Source organism: Protopterus annectens, chromosome 14.part0, assembly GCF_019279795.1.
Source record: "Protopterus annectens isolate FY-2018-M chromosome 14.part0, PAN1.0, whole genome shotgun sequence".
NCBI classification, from domain to species: domain Eukaryota; kingdom Metazoa; phylum Chordata; order Ceratodontiformes; family Protopteridae; genus Protopterus; species Protopterus annectens.
The window spans coordinates 912,059,113-912,077,956 of NC_056748.1; the positions used below are offsets into that span (position 1 = coordinate 912,059,113).

Sequence of the window (18,844 nt, forward strand, 5' to 3'; positions counted from 1 at the left end):
CTGCTTCTTTCTGGATCATCATTTTATTAATGTTGTCAAATGTTTGCCTCCCCCCACAAAACCACACTGATACGTATCAGTTTTGGCAACACCTTTGCCATTCTTTTGGCCATTATAAAAACATTTTATAATCCTGGTTTACAATTTAAATAAGTCTATATGACGCTGGGTGTGATGGGTCTTTGCCATCTTTAGGTAACACAGGCTACACAACTTTCTTCCAAGATGTTGGTGTCTTCCTCTCCCTATCATCTCTTTTTCCCTCTACTAACTTCCACTGGAATACCATCGGTTTCTGAAACTTTCCTGTAGATTGATTATACATCAGCATTCTTATCTCATCTCCTACCTTCACTGTTAATTGTTGAGCCTCATCTACCTCTAACCTTGGCATACCTTAAGTCTTCCATAAATATCACTGATGCTCTTTCGTGATTTTAACATTTTTCTGCTTTGTACAAATTTTCATAAAATTTCTGAAATATCTCTAATACCGCTACAGTACCTCCGTTCATTTTTCTTGTTATAGGATTCCTCAGTTTGGCAATCACCCTTTCTACTTTCTGTTGCCTAAGCTGTTGTGCTAAAAATTTTTGCGCTCTGGAGTTTTAAAAAAACAGCTGCTCAACTTCAGAGTATCCAGATATTCCCTTATTTTCTCTGACATTCTGCAGTTGCCCCTCTTGTTGTACGAGATTCCCCTTATCCTGCAATACTTAAACCCTTTTCACTCCCTCTCAATTCCAAATATTTCTTAACCATACCATTCTCATTTATGCCTACCCTACTTTTAAACTCCACTTTAACTGTATCCCACTCAATAGCTATAACTTATGAAGAAATCTCTATCTTCCCTATTTTCTCTTGAATAATTTCAACCACAGTTCATCAAATTTCTCTCTTTTTAATAGGTAGATGGGAAAGCACCAGTGTCATTTTTACTTCATTACCCTGCATTTTTATCTTAGTTTGTATTTGTGCATGATCTGAAATTGTTACTGAATGCAAGCTGAAACTTTCAATTAAATGCACAAGTTCCTGTGAAATATTTGTCTAGTCTAGCCCAGTTATTGTACCTTGGGGTATATATAAATCTTCTCAGAGTTCCTACTACTGAATTCACATCTTTCATACCAAATATTTTCATAGATGCCTTCAGAAATCAACCCTCTATATTTTTTCCTTTTACGTCCCCCAGAAAAATCCTCACTGTTGCAGATCAAGTTCCAGTCCCCACCTGTAAGTAATATCCCAGCTGAATGCTGATTTCTCCGAAAATATTCTTAAGATCCTTTATAGTAGTTTTTTTTGTTGAATATAAATACATGCCAGTATAATCCTCCTTCATAGCCATTAATCCCTTACAACTACTAATCTACCATCATCCTTGTTTTATTTTTTTCTATCACCACTGGAGCTCCTCTAGCAATTACTTTACTCTCTTCTTCCCCTATCCCTGATATTCTGCTGAATATTCATCCTGAAATTATTTTTCAAATTCACATATCCATTTCTTTCCGAATGCATCTCCTGCAGCATTATTTGCACTCTGCATTTCTTTAATTCAGTACTTATACCTTTTTCTCTAATTGTAAGGCCATTTACATTCTAAAATATGGACAGTGTAGCAATTATAACAAGGTACTGTTCCCACCTAATATACGTGGCAGGACTGCTGAAAATACGCATTCTCAACTTTTGTGCTACATGCGCACAGTAATGTTTGGCAGGTAGATCCTTTATACAGTTGTTTCTTCTCATCTACATTTTAACTTGTCACATTTTTTAAAGACTCTTTGTTTTAATGAAAATCCTGAAAAAAATACCCTCCTAACTTACAATACACAAAACTACGTGCATCTTTAAACAATGAAGTTTAAAGATCACTATGTGAACAACTTCCCCAAAATCAACAGCTACACACATAAGCATTGCCTAACCTAAAATTAGGGTTATCCATGCTAAAGCACACATTATAACCAGTGTTCCCCACTTACACTAATGGCTGCCTATTCTTTATTTTTTTTACCTCTATTCCCCTCCCAGATTTGAAAAACATGCTTTCAGGGAGAAAAAAAACTTTAGCTTAATAAAAAGTGCACTGGATATATTTAAATAAAAATAAATTATATAAGGTTCTAGCAAATGCATTGCTGTATTAAGGCTGCTAAGAAAGCGGATACCTTTCATTTCCAAAATTTTTTTTTACTGAATGGCTTTGGCCTTGTACCTTTTAATTTTACATTTCCCTCAGGAAACAATACTTAGGACTCTCTAGATGAATTGCCTACACCTACAAACATCTTGTTTCTATGGAAACAGAATGTGCAACTGCCTTCAGCTGCAGATTTCTTAAATCACACTCAACATTTGCTAAAGGGAAAAAAAGGCAAGCTACTATCATTGCATACACAAGAGACTCAGTACTTCTCATGGCATTCAGAATGTCTTATTTTTCAAGCCTACTTGCTTAAAAAACTTGTTTCTAGAATACAAGGGCATTATCCAAACCTACACCTATGCAAGATAAATCATTTCAAATCAATCTGTGCACATTACTCCCATCCCAACAACCCAAAGATGACAGCATATTAACTTAACATGTCTTTTCCCAGCCTTTTTTTTACACTGCAATGCCTACATTTCTTAATAAAATGTTTATTTTAACATCTTTATCATGTCACTTAAAAGACTTACCCTCACCCCCTCACATAGATCCGCAACTACATAAATCTGCTTTAGTATATAACATGTTTATATCAAGAAATGTTTTAAGCAAACACTTGTGTTTTCCTTTCAGTGTCCTTCTAACAATAATGAAGAGGGGTATATGCTTTTCAGTTCACCCACAAGTTAACAGTCAAACTCCAATCATTCTCAGCCACTTTTTCTTGCAAAGTCATATCTCGCAAATGTGACTGATGCATTATAATCTCACATTTATTCACCATTTTCCATATTTATGGTCTTCTTATTGTTCATCCACATCTCCCAACCCCAGACTCTGGTTTAAATCCAAGGTACTCCCAATTCTTTCTACTCAACTCTTGTGCTTTCTCTCTCTCAAGCATTTTCCTTTGGAACATCAGAAAAGGTTTCTCTATGAACTTCATTAGAAGAATGAGAAGCAGCGTCCCCTCCCATTTGCTGGCTCATTTTTGTTAGGCAAATTAATGTATTTCATCTTTACCCTGTTCTGCATCAAAATGACTTTGATCCTCAACAACAAAAAAAAATATTCTGAAGAGATACAGCAGCTTGAATCTCAACACTTGCCTCTCAACATTTCCTCATTGCTGGGATAAATCTGATTCTATGTTGCCTGGTATACAATGAATAATCATTTTTCACACACACTACCATCTCCAATTTTAATACTTAACTTTTCTGCCACAGTTTTTGTCAGGAGAAACTATTTCTGCTGGTATGAATACATCTATGCTAATACACGTTTTGTCTGCTTTCTCATGGCCAGGTTTGGAGCACACTCGATGTACCTTTTCAGTTAACAAATCATGCTGTGGAATACCAGTCCAGTTTCTTATTTGTGCTTTCATAACATGAATGCAGTCTGCTCCTTCCACTTTCTCTGGTACAGCAAAAAGTCTTAGGTGTTCTCTGCGTACTCTGTCCTCTAAACTTTACCATTTTTCTGAAACAACTTTTCTTGAGAAGTCTCGTACTCAGCCAGTCTTTTCCTCATTTCAGCTGCAGATATTTTGCAGTTTTATCAGTTGATCTGAATAGCTACTTAAACCTTCTGATATTTTCCAGCCTTTTTTATTTGAGTTGATATGTTGTTTCAATGTTTTGTTTATTTTAATCAGCTCTGAGAACATTTTGATTTATTTTTTTCCTCTAATCACTGGAAGCCATCTCTTGCACCATAGCTGGAGCTTGAACTGCTTTTAGCTGAACATGTGCAGGATTCTTCCCAGTTAGTGTTTTCTCTTCATCTTTTCTAGTTGATTTTCATTCAGGTTCTCTAAGTTTCCTCTTTACTGGCATCCAGACATTGTACTTACTAGCCAGTAACTGAATTTTACTCAAGTTGGCAGAATTGCTCTTTCTTTATTCATATTGGGAGAGCTGAAATTAAGCTAATTAGTGTGCATCATCTTGAAAGCCCTTAAGCTTCGCTTTTCCTTTTTTTTTTGTTTAAAAAGTCTACAACAAACTAAAAAAAAAAAATCAAGATATTCAATTGTGTAAAAGAAAGGTTGTCTTAATTCTATATCTATCAATTCATATTTACACCCTATAAGCCAACAATTGCAAGATTAATTTTCAACTGTTCCACCCTTTAACTGTAACTTGCTACAGTGCAAAGCCCAAACACATTGCAAATAAGAAAAAGTTCTTGCTTTAATTTCACTAGCATATACAGCCGTCACTGAAAACTCAACCTACCTGTCTTTTAAAATACCACATTGCTTACTATAAAGAACTACTTTACAAAGTAACATGCAATTTACACCAAGAAACTTTGACACGAACATTAATGAGAACAAAAAATGTTAAGTCACTTCAGTCCCTACAGTGTCATGCTAAGCACTACTGATAAGTGACATAAATGATTTATAGTTTTCCCACCCATTTAACACATACTTCCTGCCTTTTCATCCTGGACAACCACAATTCACATATGGTATCAGTGCCCAATAGGATTGATGCTTTACAGTTTTCCCACTAGATCACTAAGTTCATTTCACAGTTTGTTTTTTCCCAATCACTTAAGTTTCCCAGCACTGGTCTCTGATAATGTCCAGGGTCCTCCTGATCTGTCAACTCCTTGACGTCTTTATTTTCTTAAGCATATTCATTCAAAAGGATGGAAGAGGTTTCCTTGACAAAGTCTCTCTATCTCTGGCTTTCTGACTGACAGAGGAGATTAAGCAGCAGAATCTCCATCTTGCTAGCTCAAACATTGTCAAGTATTTCCCTCTGTAGTTTGCTCTGCTTCCAAAAATATCTTCAACCTCCAGCACATGAAAATTCCAAAGATAGCTCAATATAGCAACTTGAATCTCACACCTACCTTTCTATATCCCCTGAATGTCAGGATAAACTTAATTCATTATACAACTGGTAAAAGAGAAGCATGTTCCATAAACACACTGGTATCCTCTGCTTTCTATTCTGACCAAGCTGTGTCAAGAGAAGCTCTTTCTGCTGGTATGATTTCATCTGTCAATATAGGTCTTTGTTGTTTTTAGATGACCTGATTATGACCATACAAATGATGCGTCCTCTCATAGGATCACAGAAGGTTACTAGTCTAATGGCCCTATGGCCCTTACAAAGCCAGCCAAGTACAAGCCCTAATCTCAATTAACAAATCCTGCTGTGCAACACCAATTTGGTTACTTGTCTGTAATTTTAAGATAAACAGTCCACTCCTTCCAGTTTCTCTGGTACATAGAAAAAAAAACATACAAGCCTCGTGTTCAGCCAGTCTTTTCTTCATTTAGTCTCCAATTTTTCTAGTTTTAGGAGTATAGCTTTAGACATACTTAAAGCTGCTTCCACTGTTTCCCCAAACATTTATCATTAGACTACATATACTACTCTAGTGTCACAATTTAAACACATCGGAGTTCATTTTATTTACTGAAGCCATCAATCTAAAGCTGCAACTGGATCTTTTTTGCAGAACTGAGATTATTCCCAGTCAGAGAATGGGCAATATCCAACCAAGAGGAGTCTTCTTCCAGGAAGCCACAAGGGTTGGCAAGAGGTTTTTACTATCTGCACATTTAGTGTGCAAGGAGAGGGTTTTACATGTGCTGCCTTCTGAGGGATGCTGCCCCCCCCACCCCAGAAAAAGTCAGCAGGCTAATCCTCTTCAATCTTCCCCCTCCTTGCCTGGCTCCTATAGTGCCAGGACCGCTAAATTCCGGTCACAAAGGTTATAGTCAGGACTTCATTCCTTGACTTAATGACCTTTTTTTCATTTTTTTTGTTTGTTACTGCAATGCAGGCAGTGTAATAACCTGCAATCAAATTTTACCAAAATGTACAAGTTTTACTTCCTATATCAGTAGTTTCTGAGTTTCAAAGTGACAGAGCTCCAATAAACATGCTGCTCAATCAGCCATCTAGGAAGTCCCACTCAGGATCCTTCTTGATATAGGCCCTTTGGGAATAATTCATCTTTTCTACCAGTCAGTTTTCAGCATTGTTTTTAAACTCCTGTGGTGTGGAAGAAATGCACACCTATGATGACATGCTGGGATGTCACATGCCAACTATGTAGGTACACTTTTTCCTGAGCCAGTCTGGATTTGGAGCTTTGCTACAATACCCATTTTTACACCCATATGCCCTTTTATGTAATTTTGGGATTTCTGAAACTGACTCCTGTACTGAATGGCAGATTGCTTTGTATGAACTTGCATGTAGAATGGCCCCTCATTACTTTAGAGGATTTTTTTTTCAACTGAGGTCTCTCAAAGATTGGTTGGAGTAGACTTTCCAGAGGTAAGACCATATTCTGTGCAGCTTCCCAGATCTCAAAGTCAGGTATTGTGAGAAACATGCAGGGATTGGATTCTACTTTAATCCACTGATAAGCTAGTGGACAGAAAGCCTGGGAAGACGGACTTCTAGTTTCCATCTTGCTGGTGTATTTGCTTCTCCATTGGTCTGAGCTGACAGCCTTTGGTATATCTGTTCTGATTTCAGGGAGTGGCTATTCAAATCATGAGGTCAGGAATCTGCAGTATTAGGGGACCAAAGCTACTTCCTGAGGTCCAGCAAGACTAATCATTGTTGAGGAGGAACTATTAGGTAAGCCTGCATCAGTATTTATGACCCATGCATGCATGACCAGGTAGCTACATTTTTTATGGGATTTTGAGTAGTGGGTATAGGAGGATCATTTTAAGGCAAGGCATGGATTTCCACCATAAACTGAAGAACATGATGTGCAAGCAGTCACACACAGGTCCTGGCATGCTTGACATCTGGTGTGGGTTTCTCACATGCCTGAGAGTAACTCCATGTTGGGAGATGCTTAAGGATGAATGAATCCCATCCCCTTTGTAATATGTCTTAAATGAGTCCGTTAGTGGCAAGATGTTCATCCTCAAGATGAGAGAGGTTCTTTGAACCTTCCAGCTCCTTAAAATTATTTATGCTCATCTTCATTACAATCTGAACAGCTGACTTTCCAATAGAAACAGCAACTACATGGGATGCAAGCATTTATATCACGCTATCAAAAGATGACAATAGCGAACGCTATTTCATCGAACCTAAAATATCTAAACCACAAAATATCCAACATTCAGAAAGTACAGTTTTGTACCTACCATAAATGTAGATGTTCGAGTGCTAATACAGCTGCAGTCATAACAGATGGGTTCTCCTGCCGTCAGGCGGGTCCTCGGTCGGCCGAATTCCAAAGTCTAGGTCCGGCGTCGGTTGTCGTCGCTTCCTCCCTGACGTCAGTGCGACAGGGGTATAAAGGAACCAGCCGACGCCATTTTCTTCAGTTTTTCTTGCCCCAGATGTCAGGTGCCCTCAGAAGGCAGGCAATACATAAGTTTGTGTAATAATGCAGTGCAATATAATCAAAATACAGTAGTTGCAAGCAAATACATCATAAAAGAATACCCCAATCAGGTTGTATGAGGATGTGCTAGCCTATAGGCCTGTCCCAAGAGGGGAAGGAGGGAGGGGAAACCTGGACTGCAGCTGTATTAGCACTCGAACATCTACATTTATGGTAGGTACAAAACTGTACTATGTTCATCGTGCATACAGCTGCAGTCATAACAGATGGGTAGAATCCCAAAGCTAAGAAAGGGGTGGTAGGCACTAGGTGGAACTAGGAGGAGCCAAAATGCCCTGCAAGACTGCAGTGGCAAAGCCTGCTCTAGATTTGGAGTATAATGGTAGGTTGTAGTGCTTGGAGAAGGTATGCACAGAACTCCAAGTGGCTGCTTCCAAAATATCCTTGGTAGGAACTCCTCTGAGGAAGGCTGCAGAGGTGGCTGTCGCCCTGGTGGAATGAGTTCTAATGCCTATAGGTACAGCTTTGACATGAAAGGAATAGCAAAAGCGTATGCAGTGGGCTATCCATTTTGAGATTGTCTGTTTGGAGATTGGCTTTCCTTGAGCTCCTACCGCATAGGCCACAAAGAGCTGTTCTGATTTTCTGAAAGGCTTTGTTCTGTCCAAATAATAACGCAGTTGTCTGTGGATGTCCAAGGAATGTAGTAATCTCTCCCCTTTGTTTTGAGGATTAGGATAAAAAGTAGGTAAATGTATGGCCTGATTTAAAGCTACCCTGGATACCACTTTAGGCATAAAGGACGGGTTGGTTCGTAAGGAAACTCTGTCCTGATGGAAGATGATAAAAGGCTGGACAGCCATGAGAGCCTATAGTTCTGAAACTCTACGAGCTGAGGTGATAGCCAGAAGGAAGGCTGTTTTCCAGGACAAATATTGCAAATCTGATGAGGCAGCTGGCTCAAAAGGAGGCAAGGTCAGTTTTTCCAGAATGAAATTAAGATCCCAAGCAGGTATTGGTTGTTTCCTTGGAGGTCTTAAATTCTTAGCCCCTCTGCAGAACTGTCTTAAGAGAGGGTGAGAGAATAAAGGTGGATCAGTGTTGTATTCTGCAGAAATGGCTGAGGCATGGATTTTGATGGAGGAGAAAGAAAGTCCACTGCTTAGCAGTTCAGTCAAGTATTGTAGTATTTGAGGTAGATTCAGTTTTCCAGGGTCCTGGCCCTTTTTCTTATTCCAGACACAAAAACGTTTCCATTTTGCAGAGTAAGCTTTTCTAGTTGATGGCCTCCTGGCCTCCAAAATGACATCCTGCACCTCCTTGGAGAGTAGGGCCTGCTGTCATGCTAAGGAATCTTCCAAGTGGCTAGATTGAGTGTTTTTAGCTGACTGTGAAGAGTTTTGAAGCTGTGCTGAGTCAGAAGAGGAGGCATTAGAGGCAGGGTCCATGGTGGGGAATGCGTCAGGCTCCTCAGGAGTGGGTACCAGTGTTGCCTTGGCCAGTCCGGAGCAATGAAGATCATCTTTGGTCTGTCTGCTCTGGTCTTCAATAGAACTTTGGGCAGCAGAGGAAGAGGTGGGAAGGCATAAACTGTCATTGATGTCCAACTGAAAGAGAGAGCGTCCACTCTCCAGGCCTTTGGATGGAAGATCCTTGAGCAGAATTTTGTCAATTGATGATTTTTGGGGGAGGCAAAGAGATCTATGTCTGGCCTTCCCGATTCTTGGATTATTTCTGTAAAAACTTTTGGATGCAACTTCCATTCGTGTGGGTCTGTCATATTCCTGCTTAGGTTATCTGCCAGCGTGTTTTCCTTGCCTGGCAAGTACTGTGCTTGTAGTTCCATTTGTAAGTCCATGGCCATGTTCCAAAGTGACATGGCCAGTCTGCATAGGGGGTAAGAATGTGTTCCTCCCTGCTTATTTATGTACCACATAACTGTGGTGTTGTCCGTTCTTATCAATAGTTGACCTGGTTGTAGGAGGTCCTTGAAAGCTGTAATAGCATTTATTACTGCTAGCATTTCTTTTTGATTGATGTGAAGGTGCTTTTCTTTTTGGGACCACTTGCCCTGAATGCACCGATCTGTCATGTGCACCCCCCAGGCGTAGTCCGAGGCGTCTGTTGTGATGACTTGATTTGCTTGAGGCTTGCTGAATGGAAGACCTGTGTTTGTTTGACATGCTTGAGCCCACCACAGAAATTCCTTTTGCAGACATGGAATTAGTGGTATTATTGTTTCCAAACTGTGGCTGTGTTGAGACCATATGTTTTTCAGGTACCATTGTAGTTTCCTCATATGCAGCTTTGCACATGGGATTAGTAAGATGCAAGATGCCATGAATCCCAGAGCCTGCAGGATTTTCCTTGCAGTCAGCCTGGTGCAATTTGCTAGTGTTATGAAGTATTGAATTAGTTGCCCCTGCTTCTCTGGCGTGAGGTAGGCCATCTGGGTGTGTGTGTCCAAATTGGCACCCAGGAAAATTATCTTCCGAGAGTGTATTAGCCTTGATTTCTTTTTGTTGACTGTGTATCCCAGAGAATTCAATAACATTATTACATAAGCCAGATGTTTCAGAAGAATGTGCTTGCTGTCCGCTTGGATCAGGCAGTCGTCCAAATAGGGATATATTTGTATCCCTTGAAGTCTGCAGTAGGCAATTACTGATGCCAGGCATTTCGTGAATACTCTGGGCGCAGTAGATAAGCCAAAGGGCAATGCAGAGAATTGATAATGGGTTGAACCTGCAAGAAATCTGAGGTACCTTCTGCAATTTTGTCTGATAGGGACATGCAGGTATGCCTCCTTGAGGTCCAATGTTACCAGCCAAGACTCCTTGACCAGCATGGGAAGACGTTGCTGTAGAGTGAGCAGCTTGAATTTTGGTACGAGAAGAAATGTGTTTAGGATGGATAGATCCAAAATAGGTCTCCAATCTTTTCCCTTCCTTGGCACCAGAAATAGCCTGGAATAAAAACCTTGACCTTGTTCGTGCGTAGGTACCTCTTGAATAGCTTTCATGCTTATGAGATCTGTAATTTGTCTTTGTGCCTCTGCCCTTTGATTGTGTGGCAGGTTTGGCATGCCTCTCATTTTTGGAAGGGTGTGAAAATGGAATTTGTAGCCTCTGTTTATAATGTCCAGGATCCATTTGTCCTTTGTGACAATATTCCAATTTTTTGAAAATAATGCCAGCTTTCCTCCTAAGGGGGCTGCCATTTGCGACCTGGTTGGCATGCAAAGGGGAAAGTCATTGGGTTTGCTTTCTGAAAGATTGCGAGTTGTCTTCACCACCTCTTTGTGTAGGAGCTTGCCATTGTCTGCCTCTATACGATCCTTGGGATTGTCCTCTGCCCCTCAGGCGCCTGTATCTGCCTCTTTGGGGTCTGTCTGTGGCAGGAAAGGACCAGTTTTTGGAAGGCCAATTTCTACTAAAACGTGGGGGTTGAACCTGTAGAAATTCTTTCACAGTTTGCACTGATTTAGCCTTTTCCTCCATTTTCCTTAATACCTCCTCAGCATTAGCACCAAATAGTACATCCTTTTGAAGAGGCGTCTAGTAATTTAGCTTTGACATGATCAGGCAAGGCTTGTTCCTTGAGCCAGGCATGCCTACGTATGACTGATCCTGTAACAGCAGCTCTACATGAGGCCTCTAGAGCATCAAAACCACATTTGTAAGGTATGCTTACCCACTTGTTCTGCACTATGCATCAAATCCTGCAACTCCTTCAAGTCTGGTTGTTCAGGTTGTGACATTTTACTTTTCAATTGTGATAACAAAAACTGTTGGTATTTTAGCATATGAAACTGACAGTTTAATGCCCTCATGGATAAGGTAGCAGAGGTATATACCTTTTTCCCCCACCTTTCTAAGGATCTGGAATCTCTCTCAGAAGGCAGTGGATTTTTAGCAATGGAGGCCTTAACCCCCTTGGGGCCCTGTGAGATGGTTTCTGGGTCAGCAGCATGGCTTTTGTATAGAAATTGGTGTGAGTCAGGAACCCTGTAGTACCTGTCAGGCTTAACTGGAGCTGGAGGTAGAGAGTCCGGGTTAAGGCAGGCCTCCGAGTAAACATCATCTAGGATGTCCAAGACAGGAGGTATAGCCAGAGGCCTGTGCTGAGGAAGCAAGAGAAATTCCCTGAGCCTTTTCTTGGAATCTGAATAATCCTGGCCTTCCCAGTGGAAGTGTTCCCTTAAGGTATGCAAAGTTTCCCCAAATGAGTAATCCTCAGGGGGGGATACAGAAGGGATGGACTCCTCCGCATCAGAGTCTTCAAAAGGGGAGTAAGAATGTTCCTGATCATCAGAGTGCTCTGAAATAATGGAGCCCTGATCAGAGGAGGGGGAATCTTCCTCCACTCTAGGCCTTTTGTCCGGAGGGGGCTGAGAACCTCTGATAAGAGTAATTAAATCCTCAGCCATTTTAAGCATCTGTTTCTTAGGCATGGGGCCTGGAGATGGGCCCTGTGTAGCTGGTCTCTTAGAGTGCATGGTTGCTTTAGACTTTGTGAAAGCCTTGATGGAGAAAGAAGAGGAAGGTCTGAAGACACCTTGAGTGGAGGTGGACCTGTCCACATTCTGAGTTTCAACGCCAAGAGTGGCTTCGGTATCTGTAGTCGGGGTGTGGGCCGAGGAGCCTGCGACCTCGGGCACAGGAGACACCGTCAAAGACAGGTCGTCGGTGGTCAGGGGCTGCGTAGTCGCCTCGCTGAGAACCGGACCACGTGTAGTCGGCTTTGGCGTGGTGTCGGTAGAGGCCGTGGACCTCGTGTGTCGGTCCTTGTCTTTGCATTTTTTAGACAAAATCGGAGTATCCGACGACATGGTATAGTTAAAATGCTTTCCCAAAATAATGCTGGGCGAACTCTGCCCGACGCTTAATAGTGTGTTTATTGAATGTAGCACAAAAGCGACAGACAGAGACGTCGTGGTCTGGGCCTAAACAAGGTATACAGAGGGAATGGAAATCCTTATGCGGTATTTGCTTCCCACAAGAAATACAATTATTAACTTTGTCTGACATCGGTCTGAGGCAAGAAAAGGTTCCCTAACGGGATACTTAGCTTTTAAGAAGACTTCGGTTTCCAAATTTTCGTAATCTCAGGAGCTGGCCGACCGGCACTTGCGAACTGCTTCTGCTTCAGGCACCGCGCGGCAAGAAAGACTGAAGAAAATGGCGTTGGCTGGTTCCTTTATACCCCTGTCGCACTGACGTCAGGGAGGAAGTGACAACAACCGACGCCAGACCTAGACTTTGGAATTCGGCCGACCGAGGACCCGCCTGACGGCAGGAGAACCCATCTGTTATGACTGCAGCTGTATGCACGATGAACATCAGCGAATTATTTCCCATGGAAAAAATTTGCTATTCCGAAAAACGCACAACACAAGCACACCAAAAAAACAGCAATCCACACACATACACTTAAAATCCTACATCTAACCCTACACTAAACTGTACATACACTATCTATCCACTTACCTTAACCCAAACCCTATGGTCCGTCACTATCGCACACTCACCTGACCCCATGCTCTAACCCTAACTCACTTAACCTGCCCCTAACCCTAACAGCCACACAATCGCACACTTGCCTGAACCTGACCCGTAAATTTCCACCACAGCGCTGAAAACAGCGAAGCCAGAGAAACGGCCAACCGAATTCTTTCCCTAGGAAAAAATTCATTGTTCTACAGCTTCGCTATTTTTAGCGTTCACTGAATAGGGGGTCGATATTAGAACATTTGAAGTTTTAAAACTCTGATGTTCTGATAGAGACCCGGATGCAATACCTGGTTTTAATGTGTGTGAGCAGCATTTGTTGAAAAAGTATAAAATCAAAAATTCTGTCTATACTGAAGATTGCTTACATTTTTTATTATTTGGCTTTGCTTGACATGATTTAAAACAAGAATTAACATAACTGACTTCTAATGTGTAAGATAAAACTTACCTTTTGAATAAGGTCCAAAATGTCTTGGTTGCTTTCTAAAATGCAAGCTTGAAATATGTGTCGTAACATTTCTTGAAGAATCGGAGTAAGCCATGTAGCAGAACTCTAAACATGAATAAAATTAAGTTAAATAATTATGTTTTGCTAAGATTTTTAGAACAGCTGGCTATTTCTCAGATATCTTAGCAGGAACCATCGGTCACAAAAAAAGACACAAGTCTGCCAGAACTAATTCATGTTATTCTAGCTAAAACAGTCCTGTGCACTCAATGAATGCCACTCAATCTCAGAAAACTACAATGCGGGTGCTTTCAAAACAGAAGACAGACTAGCTGAAACTGTTTCCTCCTCAGCTTGTTTAAGATTCTACAAGCATAATTAAACTAAAAACCACTTACCAAATAGGGTTTACACAGAGCACACAAAATTTAAACAAGGATTTCTGCAGTTATTTATTAACTTATTCTACAAATACTTACCTGCAGTGGTCTAGAAGACAGTAATTATTTACAACTTAATTGAATGGAGGTGTGGAGAGTATAAATGAATTCAGGCTGACTAAGGTAAAATGTCATATGGAGAATAAAAAAGAAAGTGAGTAGGTAGGAAAAGGGTGGACATGCACAGGCTAAAGCTTTGGTTGAATTGGTGGGGAGTGGACACAGTCTGCTTTTCTAAGGGATACTGCTAAAAACATTTCAGGCTAATTTCTTCTTTTTTTTATAGTGACCTTTGGCTGCTTTAACAAGGTGTTTCAGAGTTTTCCCTGAATTCAGAATAATCAATTGTTTGACGGATGGCAGTATGGCTTTCTAGACCTTCAAACCGAAAAGCTACATTTAATTGTTTAATGCACTGTTTGTGTCAGGGGTATAGGCATAGTTTGCATTATGTGGGCTGAAATAGGAAATTGCATAATCTCTATCTCCTAATAAGAACCTGCCTGTGAAGTACGAAAATTAATTTAGGTTGAGTAGTTTAAATAAGATAATCTAGGAGGGAATCAGACCACTGCTGGACTGGAAGCCAGTTAAGAACTGAGTAGTGAGCTTTTGCTTATTTTAATTAACCTTCATTGACCAGGTTAGACCCCACTGTGCTAGTGGCCTCGTGTGTGTGTGTGTGTGTGTGTGCGTGCGTGCGTGTGTGTGCGTGTGTGAGATGTGGTATATATAGTAGCAGGCGAAAATTGGCAAGGGAACTTCCACCTTTTCAATAGGTGCTATGGATCTTTCACACCCATTTGATGTTCTACCAACTCAAGCAGATGGGACCTTGGTTTAACATCTCAACCAAATGCCAACAGTCATGTGAAGCACCACCTCCTCCCACCATGTGTGGGTAAAACGAAGCCTTATGCACCAAAGGCAAATGTGCTATCTTTAGCTCCACTAACACTGCCCCCCCGGCTTTATGCTGCTGATCAGCTTCCATTTTAGACTGTAAGGTTTCTTTTTCTGGTTTAACAGTCTACCAAAAAGCTTGTCATCAGAAAATGGAATAACCCAGGCTCACAGCAAATAGTAGGTCTTAAAAATCTTCTGGCAGATTTAGCAGGGAAGATTGGGTTTTCTTAAGCAGAGCAAGGCAGTTTTACCTAAATAAAGAGAAGCCACAGCTCAGATGCAAAGACGTCACAGAGAATGAAAGTGAATACAAAAGGTTGATCAGATTTGGACTTAATATTTACTATAAATAAATCTTGCCTCCTTGGTTCTAATAATGGTGTCTCTGTCTAATATTACAGATGCTGTCAAAATTGACAATCTTAAGTTAACTTATTTTAACATAGATTTAAGTACTAAAAGTTGCATGCAGCTTTAGCTTCCCTAGTGGACTGGATATCTGCTCAGAGTATTGGCTATTCCTAACTATTGCGTTGACACAGCTTATACAGGTGGTGTTTATTTGTCTTTTGGCTTTTCCCGGTTAGGGGTCGCCACGGCAGAACTCCAGTCCGCTAATGATTGGCAGTAGATTTTCACAAACGCTGAGGTGCCAGCTCGGCGTTCAACCTTCAACGAAGGCACACCCATTTATGCACGTCTTTCGAACGCCCACCCAACCGTGGGGAGGACATGCAGACTCCACACAGAAGGCACTCCCCGCACTCCAGCCGAGAATCAAATGGGAGAACCTCTTGCTGTGAGGCAACAACTGCTTTAAATATTGGTCACCAATTATTCAAGTATTGTGCTGCCTTAAAACACTTAGATTCTGGTTTGGTTACTTAATCCTCTGATCTTTTATTGTGTAAAATATTTTACACATTGATATGTAATGTTAATTTGTTCTGATGTATTTTTCAATACAAAAACTATTGTATTTTAAAAAAATGTATGAAACTTACCACCTTCAGAAGAGGCCATTTTGTATTGTGGCTGCAATCTGAAGTGCAGTCGGAGGTTCCGAGTTTGGTCTAAACCAAAGTTATTAGCAAAACGTGGTAGTTTTAAGTGGATTTGGCAGGTAGTCTAAAATGGCCCATCTGCAGGCACATACAGAAGGCTGAAAAGCATGGCTGTGATTTTACTTACGTTAAGTATTAGCCTTCTGGTAGATCAGACAGACAGCAACAGAAGGTTTTGCATTTCAAACTTAGTGAGAGAAACTAGATCCATAAATAAACATGCCACCTACTTAAAGAACATAATTGGGGAATTGTCTGCTAGCAGTCAGTTAATTTACAAAGAGAAAAGTAATGTCGAACAGCACAAAATGTTTGGGAACTCAAAATTTGTGATAATTATTACAGTTATATATTGTGTCTGTGTATGGCTGTAACTGTTTAGAGCTATTTTACTACTGTTTTACTTCTTTGAACTTGTGATTATTTTTTACTGTATAAAATTGTCTGTGTTGGAGCTTTTCTCCCCGGGCCTCTACTGAAAATGGATTTTATTCCAGTTAGACTAGCCCGGTCAACAAATGCAAAATAAATAAAAAATAAATAAAACTCCTGAGAAGAGGTGTTGCAGTGCGGGTGCCTATTTTTTTACTATGAATGTGCAAACAGAAAGGAAAAAGTGAAACGACTGGCAGGCTTTGTGCTCGATTCCATGAGACAGATGTGCCATGTGTGCATGTTCATGGTCAACTAGTGAGATTAATAAACATAGCTCCACTGAGTTAACCTTTGCCCATTCCAGTTAGAGCCATATATTGATGTCAGTGCGCTCTATGCACAGCCAATGTTGGTTCTCAGAAACCAGTCTTTGGATTTTATCATCTGATAGCTGAAGAGAAAGCAACTTTCTCTAATATTTGCTCAAAAGTTTGTAGGATGGAAAGTGGCCTAAACATGATGATTTAGGCTTAGTTTTTGGAAGTTTATTATACCCTTCATCCAAATTGTGGGAAAGGTATTTCTGCAGAAACAAATGTTGTAGATGTTAAGTGGGTAGATTGTATATGTTGTTCATACCTTTGCAAACCAAGGTTGGAGGGTTGTCAGTGCCTGAATGGCCATCAGGAATTTTGTTAACCAATTCATTCTGTTTAGTTGTGACAACAGAGTACTGAAGAGAGTATTCCAGTCAGTTTCAGTTACACGAGAACAGAAGGGGAGAAGAAAGGCAAGTGAATTCAGTAAAGAATGCCTGTGGAGTATTAGGCCTTTGGCAGTTATTCAGGTACAGCGGACAGAAAGGATATCAATACTTAATCCTACCCAACAGTTGATTTATACGCAGACAGAACTTTCTTGGCTGATTAAAGAGAATGGGTTTGATGATTCTGACGACAGTTGGTTTTGAGACTCCTCCTACTCTTTCTTGCTAGGTTGCAAAAGGCTGTCAACACTTGTTTGCATCTGTCTGATCTGGTTTCATTCCATAAAATCAAAGCCAAATCTCTACCATGGACTTGACAAGGGTTAACAAGTGAAGCAGTCATGTATGCAACCATGAAGGTTGCTCACTGCACCCAGCCTGGCCCACCAAACGCAACTTCATCCTACACACACACACAAAGCCTGCCCAATCTGGCTATCCAGGGCATTACGGGAAAGGTCAGTATCAGGATTTCCTCCTCCACATCCAGTCCAACCATGGTCTACAACTAAGTCTTCATCCACACAGATAATGCAGGGTTCTCCCATCCAAACCACAATTTCTGGTAGAGATATAACCTGCACCACCACACAGACCATCACCCCATGCAGTCCCATATATGCATTCTCCTTCACATGAAAGAAAAAGTGTTATAAGAAAGTACAGTTGTGTACACTTACCATAAATGTAAACGTTCGAGTGTATTCACTGTTGCAGTCATTACATCTGGGGTAATCCTGCTGGCAAGCTGCCCTCAGTCGGCCTGAATTCCAAAGTCTTGGGACCTGCATTAGCTTCTGTCGCCCCTTCCCTGACGTCAGGTCGTCAGGGGTATAAAAGAAGCAGCAGACGCCATTTTCTTGAGTTTTTCTTGCCCCAGATGTCAGGTGCCCCCCTAAAAGGGTAGCCAAAATTTATATCTATATATAAAATTACATGCATCAATATAAACTTTAACTTCATCCTCAAGCAAATACACCACACAAGTTGTATAAATCAGAGAAGGAGAGATAGGTTCCATCAGAAGAAAAGGGGGATGGCGGGTGGGTAACCTGGACTGCAACAGTGAATGCACTCGAACATCTACATTTAAGGTAAGTGTACACAACTGTACTATGTTCTTCGTGTTTCACTGTTGCAGTCATTACATTTGGGTAGCTTCCCAAAGCTATGGTTGGGAGGCTGGAGCTAAACAGCATTAGGAGCGGCTATGAGACCCTGCAGAACTACAGTGGCAAAGCCTGCCCTGGATTTAGAGTAGAGTGGCAGATGATAGTGCTTTGTAAAGGTGTACACTGAACTCCAAGTAGCTGCCTCTAAAATGTCCTTGGTTGGAACGCCCCTGAGAAAGGCTGAAGTGGCTGCAGCTCTGATGGAATGTGGCCTAATGCCTTTAGGCACTGGCTTGCCACGGTATAAGTAGCAGAAATGAATGCAGTGGCCTACCCACTTTGAAATAATCTGCTTTGAGATAACCTTTCCTTGTGATCCTGCAGCATATGCCACTAGTAATTGCAATGTCTTTCTAAAAACTTTGGTTCTGTCCAAGTAGAATCTAAGCTGTGTACGTCCAAAGAATGCAGAAATCTTTCCCCATTGTTCTGTGGATTTGGATAAAAAGTTGGCAGATGAATGGTTTGGTTAAGAGCCACACTGGACACCACTTTAGGCATAAATGTTGGGTTTGTCCTCAGGGAGACCCTGTCCAGATAAAAAATGATAAAAGGTTCCACAGCCATGAGTGCCTGAAGCTCTGAAACTCGTCGTGCAGAAGTTATTGCAAGGAGCAGAGATGTTTTCCAAGATAAAAACTTTA

The 18,844-nt window shown here is 40.9% G+C and overlaps 1 protein-coding gene across 1 annotated transcript in view; it reads right to left on the minus strand.

The window, feature by feature from the left end:
- Positions 1–18,844, minus strand: part of BTAF1 (B-TFIID TATA-box binding protein associated factor 1) — a 3,603,226-nt gene that overhangs the window by 2,304,190 nt on the left and 1,280,192 nt on the right. Inside the window, exon 18 of the mRNA XM_044055641.1 lies at positions 13,478–13,582. Within this exon, the coding sequence (XP_043911576.1) occupies positions 13,478–13,582 (105 nt within the window). The remainder of the gene's footprint in view (positions 1–13,477; positions 13,583–18,844) is intronic.